Genomic DNA, 19214 nt, shown 5'->3' on the forward strand with positions numbered 1-19214 from the left:
CTGTCATGATGCATCTGCATAGATAGAAAACAAATTTAGACATTTTAGTTTGGAACTAGTGGGTACTATTTTCCTGAGTGTCTCTGCTCAGCTCCAATTGTACAATTATCATCAAAGATAAAAACCAAAACAGAGCTAAGATGATGCCGACTTTTAGAGAGTAGACACACTGATTGACCTGTATTCCCTAACTCAGCATAGTGAAGGAAACTTCTTAGTAAGTGGTTGACAATTCAAGAAATAAGGGATTGTATTTTGTTCTTTAGAGGGCTATCACAGTGGCTTAATGTTTTAGAAGAACTCAATTGTTCTTCACTGAATGAATGCATAAACAAGCAAATTCAGAATTTCCCCAGTGTACAACCACATTGAATAAGAATGTTCCTCAAACCTATCAATCACCCTTGATGTGGTCACATATAGTACCTTGACTTGAATAGGTGTGTTTTTGGATAGTGGATACTGAAGGAGTTATTAAAGTAAATTTATCAAGTTTCTCAGCCAGGTACAATGGTAGGTGCCTGCAAACCTAGTTACTCCAAAGGCTGAGGCAGGAGGATCACTTGAGCCCAGGAGTTCGAGCCCAGCCACGCAACATAATAGATCATCTCAAAGACATACACAGAGCGTGGAGGGAGAGTTTGAGGTATAAGGGAGAGAGAACAGAAGAGACGAGGGGAGAGAAATCCCTAAAGATGTTAAACTTACTAATCAGAAGGCCCCAGAGGTTGTTGCTGCTGCTCTTAGTTATCCTGTACAGCTAGGTAGTATGTATGACTCTCATGCTGAAGACATAACACACATTGATTGCAGGTCATTGAGAAATCAAACGAACTTACCTCTCTGCTGGTGAGCTTTCATAGTGCCCAAGGTGCCATATAAGTAGGATGCTGGGTGAGAAGCAATCAGTGGACTTAGGCAGTGGTAGACCCAGGATGCTACAATACTGACCTGTTAGGCAAGTGGTACCTATGGATGCAAATGTGGCATGACTATAATGTGGCAACCAATCACTTTGGCTTGCATTTGAAGCCTGCTCTGCAGGAAGGAATGAATGCCTGGACCATAAATTTGTTAAAAGTACATGGTTCAGATCACATGCCCATGGGGATGCTATTACCATTTTTCTAAACGGATATGTTGTCAAACTGCCTTTTAAATATTTACGATTATACCCATAAATTTATGCTGCTCTCAATCTTTATCAAAGAAACTTCTGTTTGCAGTTGACAGTGGTTAACACAGAGACTCATAACTTGCCAAAGTGCTGAGAATAAATGACTATTGAGTGCTCAGCTATAAATGGGACATTTATATTAACCCCATATGCTCCAAAGCTCTTGAGTATCATGAAAGGGAGGACAGAAAGAATGTAAGATGCTATCTTCTGGATATGACACGGCCATTACTCACATGAACTTACAGCAGTTATGGCCAGCTACACAAAGTCTACGTAAGATCAAGCCAGCCAATATTCCAGCATGGACTGGGAAATGACTCATGAGCATCCACCTCTAGCTGAGAAGCTGTCAGCAGTTGACAGCTGCTGAAAGGGACAGAGTCATTTTTCTTTGGGGGGTGTGGCCTCTGCTGTGTGGCTTATGACATGGTGGATGACCCTGTCCTACTTTGCTTTCTATTGCTGTGAAAAAGACCGTTCCCAAAAACAACTTGGGGAAGAAAGAGTTTGTTTGGCTTGCACATCCTAATCTATCACAGGTCAAGGCAGGAACTCAAGTAGAGCAGAAGGTAAAGCAGAGACCATAGAACACTGCTTACTGGATTGCTCATCATGGTTCACTCAACAGTCTTCCTTACTCAACCCAGGACCACATACCCAGGGGTAGCAAGCACTTCCCACAGTGGGTTGGACCATCTCACACCAATCATTCATAGAGAAAATACCTCAAAGTCATTCCCACAGCACAATCTGATGGAGGCTATTAGAGCACAAATGTAGGGAGTATTGGTCGGACAGGAGGAAGAGGCATTTGGGTTATACACACTCATGATACATTGCGTACATGTATGAAATTGTCAATGTGCAAAGAGAAGCTTTTTTCTTTGAGAGAAGCCTTCCCGCCAGCCTGGTTCTAGAGCCGCATCAGTCCCAAATAAACACACAGGAGGCTATGTTAATTATGAAGCTGTTGGCCTTGCTTGTTTCTTACTGGCTAGCTCTAACTTAAGTAATTACCCCATAATTGTTAATCTAAGTATTTCTCTTACCGGAGAATAGTTCCGGGCTTCCTACCCCATGGCGGTTACATCTCGAACTCTCCTGTGTTTCTCCTTCCCAGAATCCTCCTGGACTCCTAGTCCCACCTATCTAGATTCCTATTGGCTCAACAGTGCTTTATTGACAAATGCACAGGATTTCCCCAACATCTCCTCTTTTCTGTTTAAACAAAAAGAAAGGTCTTAACTTTAGCATAGTCAAATTATATATAACAGAACAGTTATCAAGTAAGAACATATTTACAACATTTTGTCTATTAACATTTACCAAGATTTAAAGAAAATATCATCCATCCCCTCCTTGTGAGTCCACAGTTCTATATGTAGCTTATCTTTTATCATAACTAAGGAAAACTATAATTATAACTATCTGTCTTCAACTCCATCAAAGACCACAGAAGGATAATATATAAACACTAGGATTGACAAAGATATCTTACTGCCTGGACAGTCACCCGAAGTTCCTCTGTAACGTTGGGGCATCCATCTTCAGCCCATAGGCCGCAATGTGTCTGGAACACTTCTCAGCAAAGCAGGAAATTTCAAACTGTCCATCTGCATTGGCAGTCTGTCAGTCATTTCTTTGTGTCCTGCAGAACGTCTCCTAGACTCTTCCATGAAGCAGGAACCCTGTAAGACTGAGTTCAGCAGTCACTTTCCTGTGGGTCCTGCATGTCCAGATTATACAACAACAGTCAAGCAGTACAGGCAAGAGCAGTTTCTTGCCCAAATGGCTAATCTTGCCATGTTGAAAGCAAACTCCATAACAAGTTTCGTCGATGCCCATCTTCCTCTCAGACGTAATTGGTGCTGCCAGGAGCAGACATTTCTCATTATCAAGAAAAACCCTAAACCATTTTAAATGCCATTTTCTGAAGGTCTTTGAAAGGTTTGAAGACTGTTTATCTATCTCAAATATATTTCTGTATATTTAGAAAATCTAACTTACCTAACTATAAATTCTATTATAAGTAACTATCTATAGTCTGTATTCAATTATGCATTACATTTTAAAAGATCAGTATAAGCACAATACTTAATCAAGAGGAGAAATATACACATCACAAAATTGACCTTGAATTTGTACCAGTAAATGAGAAACAATACCCATACCATAATTCCCCTTTTACCATTAAAAAGAGATTGGCTGTGATCATTAACCAATTATAAACAATCCCATTTAAATGAAAACAAAGGTTTATAAACAAGATGGGAATTAGGACGTCGCTCATTCCAAACTGCTTCATGCTGGAAGGGGCACTGTTCATACCATGGGGATCATGACAAAACTCAGAAACCTGTATAAATCCTTATTTTCGTGGTCTGTAAAGCTGCATCATCTTAGCTGTTTCAGTTGTTGGAACACCTGGTCCACTGCTTCCGGGGGTCTTGGTTCATCAAACCACAGAAGCCTGAAAGGAATCCTCAGCTTTTCATTTTCTGTAGAAACATAAACAAAATCTCCTTTCCCAAGTAACATATCCTTATACTTAAATTTTGAAGTCAAGGCATTTTCAAAAGATAGAAGTTGGATTAATTCAGCAGCATTTATAATCAAGTGTACTTTAGTAGCAGTTCCTTCCTGAGCAAGCAAAAAACTGAAAAACACAATAGCGTACAGTATCCAGACTCTCTGTGTATTTTCCATCTTTACGTGGCTTATTTATCTATTATTATTATTACTCTATTTCTTTCACTTTTATTTATTTTTCCTTGAGACAGGGTTTCTCTTTGGAAATCCTCCTGCCTCTGCCTCTGTAGCAAATCTTACCAGCGGGTGCCACCACAGCCAGGCCGTTTTTGTTTGTTTTTTTTTCTCTCAATCTTACGTATATTTTTAAACACACTGTAAACCTTTAGAGGTTTTTCTTTATCCAAGTCTGACTTTACTGTAAATCTTTACATTTTTCTGGCCATGTGTCTTATCTATTAAAACCGAGGCAGTTTAAACTGCCGTATTTTCCAACATGGCGGGCGTAAGCGTGATTCCAGCTTACCATCTCAGTCCATGCTGACATCCAGCAAAAGCTGCCACTTCCAGCTGTACGTACACACCTTTCAATCGTTAGCAGAGTCTCTTAAAACAACCTTGCTGGGTTTTTTTGTTTTCTTTTTATGCCGAGTCAGGAAGACTCCAGTAAGCGAGCCACGTGAATCTCAGCTTGTCGCTAGCAAAACACCTGAGAAAAATGCTGCTATCAAAAATCTGTGCTTCTCTCCATTCTTCTGTTTCTAAAATTCCTTTAAAGCTTTTGTCGTTCTACGTGGAAATTCAATCCTGCTCCTGACAACCATTTGTAAAGAGAAGCTTTTTCCTTGCTAGCCGCTTTGGTTTATCCCCCGCCAGCCTGGTTCTAGAGCCGCATCAGTCCCAAATAAACACACAAGACGCTGTATTAATTATGAAGCTGTTGGCCTTGCTTGTTTCTTACTGGCTAGCTCTGACTTAAGTAATTACCCCATACTTGTTAATCTAATTATTTCTCTTACCAGAGAATAGTTCCGGGCTTCCTACCCCATGGCGGTTACATCTCGAACTCTCCTGTGTTTCTCCTTCCCAGAATCCTCCTGGACTCCTAGTCCCACCTATCTAGATTCCTATTAGCTCAACAGTGCTTTATTGACAAATGCACAGGACTTCCCCAACAGTCAATGAATAGATAAAAAGTATTTTAAAGAGATGCTAAAGGTGATTCATAGTCTGCTACAGTGGTTCCTACTAGTGTGTGTCAGTCAACTGTGAGGTTCTAATCTTCAGGCGGGATGGTCTAGGCTGACTCAGAATCCTAAGTGGTTCATAGCTTATTCTAGTTGACAATCTAAGAATTTTGAATTCAGTTTAAATTTTAGAAGTTTCCAGGACTGTGAGAGCAGCAACGGTGTGTGTGTGTGTGTGTGTGTGTGTGTGTGTGTGTGTGTGTGTGAAAACTCCTGCAGTCATGGCAGAGAGCATCAATGGAGTGCTCCGTCCTTACTCACAGAGCTCCATGTTCCCCAGTCACCCCCTTCAGGTTGTTTCCCATTGAAGTGAAAGACACAAAATGAACTCAATCATTTGGATCATTTTTAGTGGTGCACGTTGAGCACATCCACATTGTACAACTGTCCATCTCCGGAACTGTCATCTTTTCCAAAGAAACCCATGAAACCCTAATTTTTTATGTCCCCTTCCTGGAGCCCACGGCATACCCACCACCATATTTTGGTGTCTGGCAAGCTCACTACTCTAAACACCACATATTAATGGAGTCATCCATTGTTTGTCCTTTCATGACTGGCTTATTTAACTTATGTCTTCAAGGTTCATCCAACAGCACACACCAGAATTCACTTGTTTTTAACTCATTACTCCACTGATGGGCACTTAGGTCATTCCTCCCCTTCTGTATACAATTCTGTGAACACAGATACCCAAATGCCATCTTCGGCTGTGGTCCTCATTTCCAGAACCACTGAGTCATACAGAAATTCTGCCAGAATCAACGAAGTGCTAAGAAGTCACTGTCCAGTGATCAGTTTTGAAGTGTGATTATTTCTCCTAGCTGTGACTCTGGGATTTCCACACTTTCCAAAGTGAGCTTCTAAATGCAGGGTTTACCAGGCAGCAGTGATTATGACGCCACGAGGTACTGTACACATGGGAGACTTTTGAAGGGCAACAGGGAGAAGTAACACCAGTAGGAAGGACAGCAGGGCCAGGGCAGCCAGTATGCAAATGAGCAGGGCAGAGGCGAGGTGGGAGAGCAGCTCTGCATAGAACAAGCACCAGGGGACAGGTGGGCAGAATGTCCAACAGCTGTGTGGATGGGGGAGGAGGGTTACCCTACATCCTGGATCAAGTGGCAATGGGATTCTTCTTTTCCTGATTTCTGTCATCTGCTCCTTTATTTCTCTACTGCTTATGAATATATGCTCTGAATGGATCAGTTTTTATTACTTCTTCATGTGCAGAGCCTCAGGCATGGCTCAATGTACCACTCACATTCTACATTGTATATGGCATGGTATGGTCTTGTATAGTGCACCACCTGCATAGCAACACAACCATGTGCAAGGGAACCCGAGTGAAATATTGTAGGTGTTCTTACACATGTCAGCCGGAATCCAATAATAAAATGTTATAAGTGTGCATCTACACATGGTTTCTATATGAAAGTGTTGCTGTGACCATTAACTTTTGAAAATTATTATTAACATTAATGTGTAGATATGTTACATACATACAAAGTTGTCTGTGGTGTTTTTATAGTAGAAAAATGTCAACAGCATCACAATATGATATTGCATAAATTATAGCAGAGGTATACAACTGTAAAGAGAAAAGAAACATACTTTGTATACTAACAGACTGTCAAGATGTGTCATTATATGAAAATATGTATAAAAGATGAGCATTGTAGGTTACCAGGTTTGTAAAAAGGGGGGAAATAGGAAGTATCAACATTAGATGATGGGACTGGAAAAATTGCTTAGGAGTAAAAAGCACTGTTGCTGTTGGAGAGGACCCGGGTTCAGTTCCTGATACCCACATGGTTGCTCACAACCACCTGTAACTCCACTTCCAGGCAATCTGACCCTCTCCAGGCCTCTGTGGGCCCCAGGCAAGTATGTATGTGCTGTACATACATACAGACAACATACTCATATCATAATCTAAAATATCAAATAAAAACAGTAGATGGACAATATATATTTGCCTATGGAGGAATTCTCTCTCAAAGTATTATACAGAAAAACTAAGTACCATGCTGCTTATAGGAGGGGACTAGGGTATTCAAGAGATGGAATGAGAGGGGGTTTCTTTATATATTCTTTTGTATTTTTATGTTCCTAACCACGGAAATATACACCATTCTTTTCCCAGTGTGTCCTAAGCTATGCTGATCAAAAGGCTACCAGCCTTCTCCCAGATTCCACTGTGGCGGGGAAGACACTGCACTGCCATGTGTTGATGGGCAATGAAGTGGGGAAATGTCAGGGGCTGTGGGATGAACACCAACTTCCTATTGCTCTGGGCTGTGGATACTGGCTGGTAAATCATGGGTTCGTTTGGTTTTGAATTTTGATGTGTTTATGTGTATATGTGCATACATGTCGGGGCCAAAGGTTGACAATGGTGTCTTCCTCAATGGCTCTCACTTTGTTTTTTGTTTCTTTTTGAAACAAGGTCTTTCAATGATGGTGGAAGTTACCAAGTCAACTAGACTTGTTGGCCAGAGAGGCCCATGGATCCTTCTGTCTCTACCTCGCCAGTGTCGGGATTATAGAAGTGTCTTGTCAGGACTTTGAGGTGGGTGCTGAGAAACTGACCCAGGTCTTCTCAGTTTCAGATACACAACTCTTTATGCTCAAAAGACCTACAGTGGTTTATAGTTCCTACAAGAACCCCAAGTGGCAAGATTATACACGTAAGATTTATTTATGTATTTTATGTATATGGATGTTTTGTCTGCATGTATCCATACCAGAAGACAGCATCAGAACTCGTGAGAGTACAGAATAGATTGTTCAGAAGCTTGTGAGCCACAGTGTGGTGCTGGGAATTGAACTCAGGACCTCTGGAAGAGCAGTCAGTGCTCTTAAGCTGCTTTTAGCCACTGAGCCATCTCTCTAGTCCATATACTAAATTTTAAGTGCTTTTTAAAAACGGGTCACTGCTAAGCTGTTATTTAATTTCCAAAAAGAGAATGATTTATCTTTGTCTTGGTTTCCTGGCTGGACTGAACCTAGGTATCTAAACCAGGTTGGCTTCAAACTCACAGTGGTCCTCTTGCCTCTGCCTCACAGTTGTGAGCTACCAATGCCAACTAAAAGACTTCTTGAGTGACATGCCAACTAAAAGACTTCTTGAGTGACATACCGCCATATATTTGGTCTTTTTTTATTTTAATTTGGTAAATCATGAAGTATTTAATGAGTACCAATTATCTTAACAACAGATGAAGTAATTTAGTACGCCCTCCAGAATAGAAATACATGTCTAGTGAAAAGTGAGAGTATTTGTGTTCTGTGCATATGTAAAAAGAGACACAATCTACACCTCCTGTAATCCTGGGAAAACCACAAATTCAAATACTTACTTTTATTTGCTTTTATTTAACTCAAAATAGCTAGTAACATAAAAACATTTAAAAAAGTATTTCTAGTACTTCACCATTTAGTTATTTTTTCGCTGATAACACTTGATTACTTTATTCCTAACATGTAATTACACAATCAATCATAAAAACGTATCTTTAAAAGTTTGCAGCAGGTTTTCAATCTGTAGGTTTAGACGCTAATAAAAATTCATGACATGGTACTTTCAATTGCCAATATTTTTTCCAACATTTAAATTTATGAAAATCCATAACCACAAGTTGGTTGTTCATCAGCACACACACACACACACACACAGGTAGGACATACGCTTGGCTCTGTCACCGAGCAAAAGATGGCCATCTGTGTGACATCAGTGGAGAGACAGCATCAAACACCTAACTCACATTAATGCACACACGATGTCAGTGAAAAGGAACCTATAAGAAAAACCACACAAAAGCCTGTGGTAATATCATGATAATGTACACCGTGGAGGAAACCCAGATACAAACAGTCCATCTGCTCCTGTTGCAACCGCGGTCAACTCACATCTGACTCCCACTGGAACAAGAACTTTGCAGTGTGGTTCTAGCGTTCAAAGTGTGTACTTTCTACAGGAAATGGCCCCTGGGACTTCATCAGGGGTGTCAGCTGGTCTTCAGAGGAGCACTCATACTTTCCAACACGAGAGGAAAAAATGGGAGGCCAGATTTCTGGCATAGTGTCTTTCTCAGGGACTCTCACAGATAGTGCCAGGTGGGAGGTAACTCCTCTGTAATGGAAACTCAAATGCATTCTATTCTTCAATGCATTCTATTGTGAATACGACTCAATTTCCAGCGTGGCTTTTTCCTCCCCCTTAGCATAGTGGGTCCCAGGACCCTCTTCTGGTGCCAGGACCCCTGAATACAGTATCCCTCACTGAGAAAAACCTCATGGCGTAAAAATGAGTGTTGTCAAGGTCTGAATAAAAGGCCACCAAAGTTGCTCAGTGTCAGCATGACGCAGGGTCTGATTTCCAATTAGCAAATGGTGCAGCTGAAGCAGAGGCTGGCTCTGGTGACACTCGGTACTGCCAGTGCTCCTCTGTGGTCTGCCGGTCCTGACTTCCCATGTTGGAATCTCCCTTTTACTCAAACAATTGGCCTTAAACTGACGCTGCCCTGGTTCAGTTTCTAATTTTAAAAGCACCATTCTAATAGAAACGTCCCTGTTCTGAAGGAAGCTAGGACTGTGAATTTTCCTGCTAGCTAGAGCTATGGTGTCATGGAGTTTCAGGTAAGTTGGTAGAGCTATCGATTTTCTTGCCATTGACACTGAAACTCGCTTCAGCTTCATCCGGCCAGGTAGGGTTTCTACCTGGGCTGCAGATGAGAGTAAAATATTCCATGAAGAACTCCTTCGATGACCACATTTGGAAAATCTGAAAAAGAAAAGGAAAGCCGCTTTTCTTAACGTGTATCAACAATATATAATTGTGTTTGTGGAAAAAGGATTGGAGCCACCACACCTCTCTGGGGTCCCCATGACCGAGGCATTTGCCCTTGGTCAGGAAAGATCAGAGATCAAGGCCATGGTGTCAGAGGTCAGGCCTACTACTTGGGCATATTCACCCATAGTCGAGGAGTGCTACCATTTGTGCTTGTCAGCCAGAGGCCATTTTGGCTCCCAGCAGGTGCTGCAGGATTGCACGGCCAGATTTGTAGCATTATTGATTCAGAGGTTGCTCTTCTAATGCTTAATGCTGCTAGGCCCGGCTCTTTATCTGGATGTTTCCTCACAAGGAAGATGGATTACGCTGGCAATTCAATTTCTAACAAAATCTCAATACACTTGAAGGAATTCCAAGATTTCTACTGGGAATACTTGGCTGCGGTTTTTCCGCTGAGGCTTAGGGAGCCACTTAGTCCAAGTTGTTGTGTGTGTGTGGACTTGTGGGTGTGCTTCTGGAGAGTAGAAAGCTGGGGTCTGTCTTTTAGCTCCAAAGGGCAAAAGTCTAACAAAAGCCATCCTGTCAAGCTTGAAACGCCAGCCTCACTCTTGTGGAGGGCGCAAAGGGAACGCAGAGGTACACACAGTATGTCGAGCCGGTTTCTGGTGTGAGAGCAGGTAAGGTGTAGGGGACTGTGCAGGGGGGATCAATCTTCCCATGGCTCAGGCATTCGGGGTTAAGCTTCGATCTGTACACAATTGCGTTAGGACCTAGTGAAGGCTGACCACTCTGAACAGAGTTACTATGCAAATGGACCAATTCCTTAGTACTTCTTTTCATACATCCATTCTCTACGGAGTGGCTACCACGGAAAGTCATGTACAAGGGAACTGGGCTTCACCAGAGAAGGTGGGAAGGCCCCAGGGGAATAGGAGGTGACAGTACAGCCTATGGCAAGGGAGCCTAGAGGGCTGGGAGTCATCAGTGGAGGTGATGTAATGAGGGACTGGGGCTCTGGAGGCCAGGGGTACCAGGTCAGATCTGTAACGATCTCACAGGAATTCAGGCTTTGTCAGAAGTGTGCTGAGGGTGTTGAGGGATTTTACAGTGAAGCAAGACACTGGAGTTTGAAAAATGACTGACTGCCGTGCAGAGAATGGACTGAAGCAAGTGTGAGGGGCACACAGGTCACTTTGTCACTGCTACAGTTCAAAGGGGGGTCCTGACGCAGGACTCAGAAAAGTGGAAGGGTTCCAGAGAAACGAACGATGTGGCCTGGTGACAGAGGTAAATGACTAGCGGATAACGGGAGACATCAAGGGTTAAGCTGGATGGGGGTGGTGTGAGCTTGTAACCCCAGGAAATGAAACCTGAGGCAGCACCTCAAGTTCAAGGACAACCTGGGTTATATAGTGAGACTCTGTCTCACAGAAAGGCTGGAAGAAAGGAGAAGGAAGACAGAGGAGGAGAGAGAGGGAAGCAGGAAATAACTAATACTACTTGAAGTCACCACAGGAGCTCCTTGGGTATGCGTCTGACTAACCTAGAGGGTTGTGGGAGAAGTTGAGGAAGGAGACTGAACTAGAAGCCAATCACTTCAGTTTGGGCCCTGTGGAGTTTGAGACACCTTTGAGCCTAGGCTACACTGACTGATTCACCTCAGCAAACGTTCACTGAAATGGCTCTGCATCCTGTGTGTGTGGGTGTCACCTCCCAGCTCGATGAACACGGCTGAGTTGTTTTAAGAGTGGTGAAGTAGATTTCACCCCAATACCTTACTTACAGGTTACTGAAAAGTTGGCTGGGCTGGGCTGGGCCTAGCACACAATAAATACTTGGCCATTACAACATGCCATAAACCCATCTAGCTACTGGAAATATAAATTACAGTCTCTGTTCAGGCCATGGAACAGGTGCTAGCAAGCAAATGATACAAATAGAATGTTTAAACAAATCTGTCTACTACATGACTAGTGAGCTCTCTCTGGCTGATAACACGGGCTGAGTGTATGCCTTTCCGTTACACACACACACACACACACACACACACATGCACGCACGCATGCACACACACATTTTCACAGGTCAGAGGTTTAAAAGCCTTCAGTAGGCTTTTAAATATGTCTGCATATTTGAAGAAATGGTCTAGCTAATTCTAACTGTAAATTTACTTCTCATACAGATATTAATAAATTGAACCACTGACTAATTTTCAATAAAACATCCAAACATATTTCACACAGGTTGCATATTGTTATCTTTTGCCATCTGAGATCTGAAAATCTACTTAAATACAGTTAATTTATACTGTGAACATATTTAACTTAAGTGGATTCAATGAAGTCCCATAAAACAACAATGAAAACCCCATTATGTCTGATGAGTAATTCTATACCATGATTAATATGTCAGACAGAGGCTTGGAAGTCAGGACACAAAGCAGGGCACAGGTTACAGGACATGGGACAGGATAGGGAAAGAAGGCTCAGGGTGAATGTGCCGCTTGAGTGGGCTGTGTGATGTGCCGTAGGAGGCAGGTATGAGGGTGTCCAGGAAAAAAGTGCTCCCCGCACAGGGAGAGCCAGTGGGGAGGTCCTCTGGAGGACACAGTCTACAGCCATTTCTACTGACGGAAGCCAACAGGGCGCTCTGAGAAAAAGTGGACAGACAGGAGGGTGGGCCAACCTCATGGTCACCGGTGGGATAATAGGTTTTGCATCTGTCCCCACTCATTTGTTCCACTGGACTTTAAACTTGAGATTCAGACTTCCCCATGGCTATGATTGAATACAATGTCCATTTTGTACTGTTCCTACCTTTGTCTACCACTGGGAGGAGAGGGTAAGGAACGCAACTTGGGATACATTTCTTGTTATGTTTACTTGCATTCCTCTATCTAACGAACATCCACCCTTAGCAACAACAACAGAACAAAGCTGTATAGAGCCTGCTTCAGAAGTAAAGGCTTCAAAGCCGTGACAATCAACACAAGGCCTGGGAGCTGACAGGACCACCAAGCATGCTAACCAGAGAATTCAAGGAGGAAGCAGCAGGTGTCCTGGGGGTAGGGTTGGTAGAGTCAGTAGGATGAGCAAGGCAGGTGCCCTTGGGGTAGGATTGGCAGTCAGTAGGATGGGCAGGGCAGGTGCCCTTGGGGTAGGGTTGGCAGTCAGTAGGATGGGCAAGGCAGGTGCCCTTGGGGTAGGGTTGGCAGGGTCAGTAGGATGGGCAGGGCAGGTGCCCTGGGAGTAGGGTTGGCAGGGTCAGTAGGATGGGCAGGGCAGGTGCCCTTGGGGTAGGGTTGGCAGGGTCAGTAGGATGGGCAGGGCAGGTGCCCTGGGGAATGGAGTGGGAACTGGGTGGGAGACTGGTGGGGCTGGTAGGGGGGGAGCGGGCATGGAGGGGAGAGGGAGAAAGCTGGGACTGACATGGGAAGCAAGCTTGTTTCTAATTTAAATATATAATAAAAAGTGTTTATTAAAAAAAAAAGAGCACCGGCTGCTCTTGCAGAGGACCCAGGTTCGGTTCCTAGCACCCACATGGGGGCTCACAAACATCTACAACTCGTGTTTCAGGGGCCTCTGCAGGTACACAGATGGTGTATATACATACGTGCAGCAAGACACTCATACACATAAAGTAAAAATAAACCAATCTTTAAAACCCAGGGTATTCTCTTGACTTTTATGTCAAAAGCTAAGGAGATAAAGATCAGCCTGTTCTTTTTTTCCTGTGTGTGTGTGTGTGCGTGTGTATGTGTGTGTGTGTGCGCGTGCGCACGTGCGTGCGTGTGTGAGTGCATGCATATGTGTGCACCCACATGGAACGTAGAAGTCAACCTCCAGTGTCATTCTCAGGAGTTATCCACCTTGCTTTTTGTGACAGGGTCTCAGCGATGGGGAGCACCCTGATCAGCTAGGCTGACCAGCCAGTGAGCTCCAGGGATCCTCCTGCATGCCTCCAAAGTGCTGGCTTATAAATGCACCATTATGCCTGGCCTTTTGTTTTTTAATGTAGGTCCTGTGGGTAGAACTAAAACTTTTATCCTCCAGTGGCAAGCTTTTTACCAATAAAGCCATTATTATTTTTTATAAAGGGACATTTAGACAGAATGTCTGAAATGTAAAGGCAGTAAACTTAAATGGGGGTTGGTAAACCTCCAGATTTCCACATTCAGTATTTCAGGAATAATGACTTCCACTCGCTAAAAGGCATCTTAAGAACAGTGTGGTACAGATAATGTTTCTCAAGGGCCAGAGGAGTCTGATTTCTGCAACTGGATCTGCCAAAGTCTAAGAATTCACATAAGGGTTGGCCACTGTACTCTTTTCCTTCTGTCTACCGAACCCATTAATTCAGTTACTCTCAAATAGGCTTTCCCTTATTTTGGTCCAAGCTATCAAGTAATCAACAATACATACACCTTAATCCTCCTGCTTCCCACATCTGTCCTGATGCTGCCTCCCAGAAGGCCCCTCTGGTCTCGGTTGTCAAGTGTATACTATGTGCTGCTTGATAAGCTTAAAGAACCGGATATATGGATCACAAGATGCATCCACACACACACTTCCACCAGGCCCCTGGATGTTCCTGGCTCGTATAATTCTGCTCCCCCACTGTTGCGGGAACTATCTGACAGGTGCGCGAAACATCTGAATAGAGACAATTCCGGGACAATTACCTATGGAGTCATTTTAACAAGACAATACGGCATTTAATCTAGACTAAGTTTACTCTATTTGCTAGACAGAAGATTTTAATACAACACCAGCTACTACATTACCTAATAATTAATATAAATGCGTTAAATACGGGGAGCAGTCCTTAAGAGGGATAACAGCTCCTCACTGATGCGCACAAAAAGCCACACATGGTGAAACCATGTTCTTTGCAGCTGAGACAACGACTCTCTGAGCAGGGTCAGAGGGGCCTCTTAGTGAGCGATGTCTGCATCCTGGTCACCGTTCCTTTACTGATAGATAGGTGGGTGACAGGACAGTCCCCATGCTACAGACAGATGGCAAATCCCTCTCTCCAGCTCCTAGGAAGGTTTTGTTGACAGAAACAATGGATCCTTCGTCTATGCTTTCCTGTGGCTTGATATTTGTGATTTTCAGAGGTTGGAGACCTGATACACTAAAAGCAAAGAAGGAAAACCTGGGCTTCAAATGGGACACCTGAGCCTGGCAAGTCACCAAAATCCTTAAGTTGGAATTTTCCCCATTAGCCAATGATATTCTCTGCCGAGCCTATTTCATAAGGCTGTTTACAAATTAAATGAGATGATGTCTGAGAATGTTCTCTGGGAATGCCACATAGAACGTTTTGAGAGGGACTTTAGGGAACTGGAACCAAAAAAGGTAGCGTGCTAAAATATTAATTATGGTTACACTTAAATCATTTAGTTGTATTTAACATATACAACTTAAAAATATATAGTCTATCATCAAAGATACTGAGACCTAAATGGAAACACAGGAATACTTGCAGTGAATGTACACAGCTTTTGGAGAAAGACTAAAACCTGAACTCTGACGTCTAGATTAAAAACAAGTAGCAGTCTAAAAAACATCACACAAAAAAGAAGAAAAATAGATACCTTTATCCATTCTTTCTCTAATTCAAAATAGGCTAGGAAGAGAGAAAGAAAAATTACATTTCCTCCTGAAAGGCCGGCCCCAATTAAAATTCTAAATGTCTCTTACACCAAGAGCACTGGTTTATTGGCAGATGATTAAGCCCTGGACCGATGTCACTCTGTTAGACCCGTATTACAAACGTGGTTTATGTGGTGCGGGGGCAGATCAGTAAAGAGCTGTTAGCAGATGACAGGTTTGATTACCGCTGGCTGCAGGCAAGACGTATGGATCCCCGAGGAACAGCAGCACCGGCTGGTGGGACAGCTTGCTGGAAAGGTCAAAAACAGGCATGTCAGCATCAGGGGACGATGGTAAACAGAAAACACTACAAACTAGCTTTGAGGGGATCAAACTGCTGTGTGGGATGTCTCTAGGTCTCTGCATCTTCCAGTGTGGGGGAATAACAGCAAACACACAGAGGGAAGTCATGGGCGTTGCACTTGTCTTCCAAATATTTCTCTCTGGGATATGAGACAGACTCTCATCTATGTTGTAAATATCACTGCTGGAAAGTACTTTCTTAAACTGCAATTTGATCCTAAGTAAAACAGTATTCTTATTACTTGCATGAAGCCATGTGGGCTCTTAACCCTTTTCATTCCCAATTATAAGCAATTAACCCTGGAAATTTCTGTCAAATATTTATCATCTTAAAACCAATATCCAACAAAGTATTTTCAAGAGAAATATGACTAAAAGAAGGTATACCATGGGTAGTTAGACACTGAACAAACTACAGTTCTAGTATTAATTTCTGTAACTCCTTGTTGACCTGTGTTAGTTCTTACCTTGACTCTTCAGATTCTGTCTCATCAAAAGATCTGAAATTTGTATAAAAGAAAAGAAAACAAACCAATTAAGTTGGGCCAATATTTATGCCAGCAAAGCAAGAGGTTAGCATCCTTAGCACTGGATTGGGAAACAAACAGAAAAGTTGAGTTTGTACTGAGCCGCAGTATGGCTGATAACTCTGTCTAAAAAAATCGTCAGCCTGGAAGATTCTGGACATTTCAATTTTCCTTAAGATCATTTAAAAATCACACGGCCTTATTGACATGGGATAACGCTTTTATATACTGTAAAGATTTGTCACTCGCATTAGTTTAATAAAATGCTGATTGGCTAGTAGCCAGGCAGGAAGTATAGGTGGGGCTACCAGACTAGGAGAATTCTGGGAAGAGGAAGGCAGAAAGTGAGTTACCAGCCAGAGGCAGAGGAAGCAAGATGAGAATCACTCACTGAGTAAAGGTACCAAGCCATCTGGCTAAACACAGATAAGAATTATGGATTGAGTTAAGTTGTAAGAGCGTATTAGTAATAAGCCTGAGCAATAGGCCAAACAGTTTATAATCAATATGAGCCTCTGTGTGTTTATCTGGGACTAATGACTGTGGGGCCAGGCGGGACAGAAACTTCCATCTACACTTTATTACTATTTTGGGGTTGGAATAGAAGTAAGAAGACCTCATTCACTGTCACTGATAATGTCGCTGTGTAAAATTCAAGATCCTTCCGAGAAAACACGAATGCACAGGTTGGGACAGGACACACTGGCCACATAGATCACTTTGTGAGTATGGAACATAATTCAGGCTCTGGAGTGGGTAGCAAGTGGCCATGAGTCAACAGTACTGACAAGGAGCGGTGAATCCGTAGACAGATCAGTTTTAACCCAATTTCAGGAATGGGCTGAAAGCTGAGGGAAAGAATGGCAAAGCTCTGTGCCCTGCTAGATTTGTGTTGCCTTAATGTCTCTGGGGATTGACTGACTGGGCAGGGTGTTGCTAGCTGCTTTTGGAGGCTAGTTCAACCCAGCTTGCTGCAGATTTCAGTCTTTAGAACTTTCTTCAGCTGCCAGTGATGTTACACCTCTACTTTCATGGTTAACAGGAACTAGGGATTACAGCCCATGAGCTATGAGTTCCTGAGGGAAAAGCAGTGGTCAGAGAAGAAAGCAGCCCTCCATGGAAGGCCTGGGTTCTGCCGCTTGCATGGCTTGGGAAAGGCACTTAAATACTGTGTCTCTGACCAGCAACCAAAGAGGGGTGTTGTATCAATGATCTCCAAAGTCGTCTATAACTTTAAAACTGTATGAATATGGGGACTAGAGAGATGGTTAAGAACACTTATGCTCTTCCAGAGAATCTAAGTTTGGATCTCAGTGCCCATGTCAGGCAATACACAACTGTCTGTAACTCCAGTTCTGGTGGATCTGATGTCCTCTTCTAGATTCCACAGGCAACCCCCTCCACATACATTGCATACACAGACACAAGCATACACATAAATAATAGAAGTAAGCCCTTAAAAAGCTAAATAAATATGTATACTTGGTCCAAGTCAAGGGACTGCCCTTAATTACACCTTGCATTCAAAATTACCACCTGTGACACTATGTGACACCATCATTTAAAAAGTTAGTTACTTATGCCTAGGTGTGGTTTTGCCTGGACCATTTGTTGCACGATGGAGATGAAGACTTGGGAGAGATTCCTCTCACTATAAACAGAGGGATATGAGAGAGAGAGTAACACCTCAACTAAGAGCTTAGATGTGGCCAGCTTGCCATGTGTCACCACTATGGGGTAACTGTTAGGACAATCAGTCATTGATGAGTAACTTAAAATACACACCCACAATGTAAATAGCAGTTCTTACCCACAACTTTCTGCCTTTGGAAGGGATGGCAAGTGTCTTACATTGAGGAAATCAAGGAAGAGCTTGGGAAGTTCTTCATTTTCCAAAATGACGGCCTGTGAAAGCAGAAAATGAAATTAGAGATGGGAGGGAAGTCTGTTAGACCATCAATCAAAGGAACTCTATCAAAAAGTCATAACTGTCCATCAAAGTCATCACATCACCAGCAACATTCCTCATAATTGATACGAGGAATAGATCCAGGTTAATGCATACTACACAGTGTGAGCACACCCTGTAGTTTATCCACTCCGTCACGGTAGATTTACAGAAGTGTCTCCTATCTTCAGAGACTCACTAATGGACAAGACATTGGGGAAGCACTGGACACACTCCCTGCCTTCGCAGAGACTCTGATCCACCCTGAACAGTCCAACCTCAATGTTCCTTATTGAGCGATAAAGTATTTACATTTCCATAACAGGCCACTACTCCTAGGAAATTCTGCAGATTTTCCATCTGGAAGATTTAGTCTAACCCCTTAGTTATCACCTGTTTCTGCACAAGGATCAGTTGACATTTATTGCCATCTGGACAGCTCCACTTAAAGGGTCAGTGACAACTTTACCGCTAAGTGTAAATCAGGGTATGTATTGAAAAAAATCTATAAAGTTCTTCCACTTAAATAGCTCTGCTAAAGAGCTGGCATAATGGCATAAACGTGTCAGCATGCCGAGATCAAAATTATGCAACATGGAGGAGAAATCTGATGGAGGCTATGGAGTGCATTTTTATATTTATGCATTTTAAAAGAATCTGCAAATGTGTGCTAACAGATTACACATTTGATACCTGGTCCTCTCTCTCCACTAAAGAGTGAGGGAGAAGTACCAAAGACTATGCAACTGTTCTTTTGCTTTTCTTTTGAAAGAGAGGTCTACAGTCTAGCCCAGGCTGGCCCTGAATTCACACCTGTCCTCTTGTCTTGGTCTCCTCAGTGTTGGGATTACAGTTAGGAGTGGCCATACTTCATAATATAACTATTCTTAAGGTTCTACTTAAATAACATACCATGGGTGATTTTCCCCCCAATAATAATACATGTATTTGAAGAATAATGGAAATCAGTGAAATATTATCTGACAGCATCTTAGGAACAGTCATTTAACTGATGCAGGAGATATAGA

The 19214-nt window shown here is 42.7% G+C and overlaps 1 protein-coding gene across 5 annotated transcripts in view; it reads right to left on the reverse strand.

The window, feature by feature from the left end:
• Positions 1–8314: 8314 nt before the first annotated feature.
• Snx24 (sorting nexin 24) overlaps positions 8315–19214 on the reverse strand; it is a 140469-nt gene continuing 129569 nt past the window's right edge. For all 5 annotated transcript variants that reach the window (XM_040741812.1, XM_005069117.4, XM_040741816.1 and 2 more), the window contains 4 exons: positions 18049–18143; positions 16179–16211; positions 15594–15658; positions 8315–9742 (listed from right to left, as the gene is read on the reverse strand). In XM_040741812.1, coding sequence (XP_040597746.1) covers positions 9675–9742; positions 15594–15658; positions 16179–16211; positions 18049–18143 — 261 coding nt within the window. In that variant the 3' untranslated portion in view covers positions 8315–9674. The remainder of the gene's footprint in view (positions 9743–15593; positions 15659–16178; positions 16212–18048; positions 18144–19214) is intronic.

The sequence above is a fragment of the Mesocricetus auratus genome, unplaced genomic scaffold (assembly GCF_017639785.1).
Source record: "Mesocricetus auratus isolate SY011 unplaced genomic scaffold, BCM_Maur_2.0 Super-Scaffold_6730, whole genome shotgun sequence".
NCBI lineage: Eukaryota > Metazoa > Chordata > Mammalia > Rodentia > Cricetidae > Mesocricetus > Mesocricetus auratus.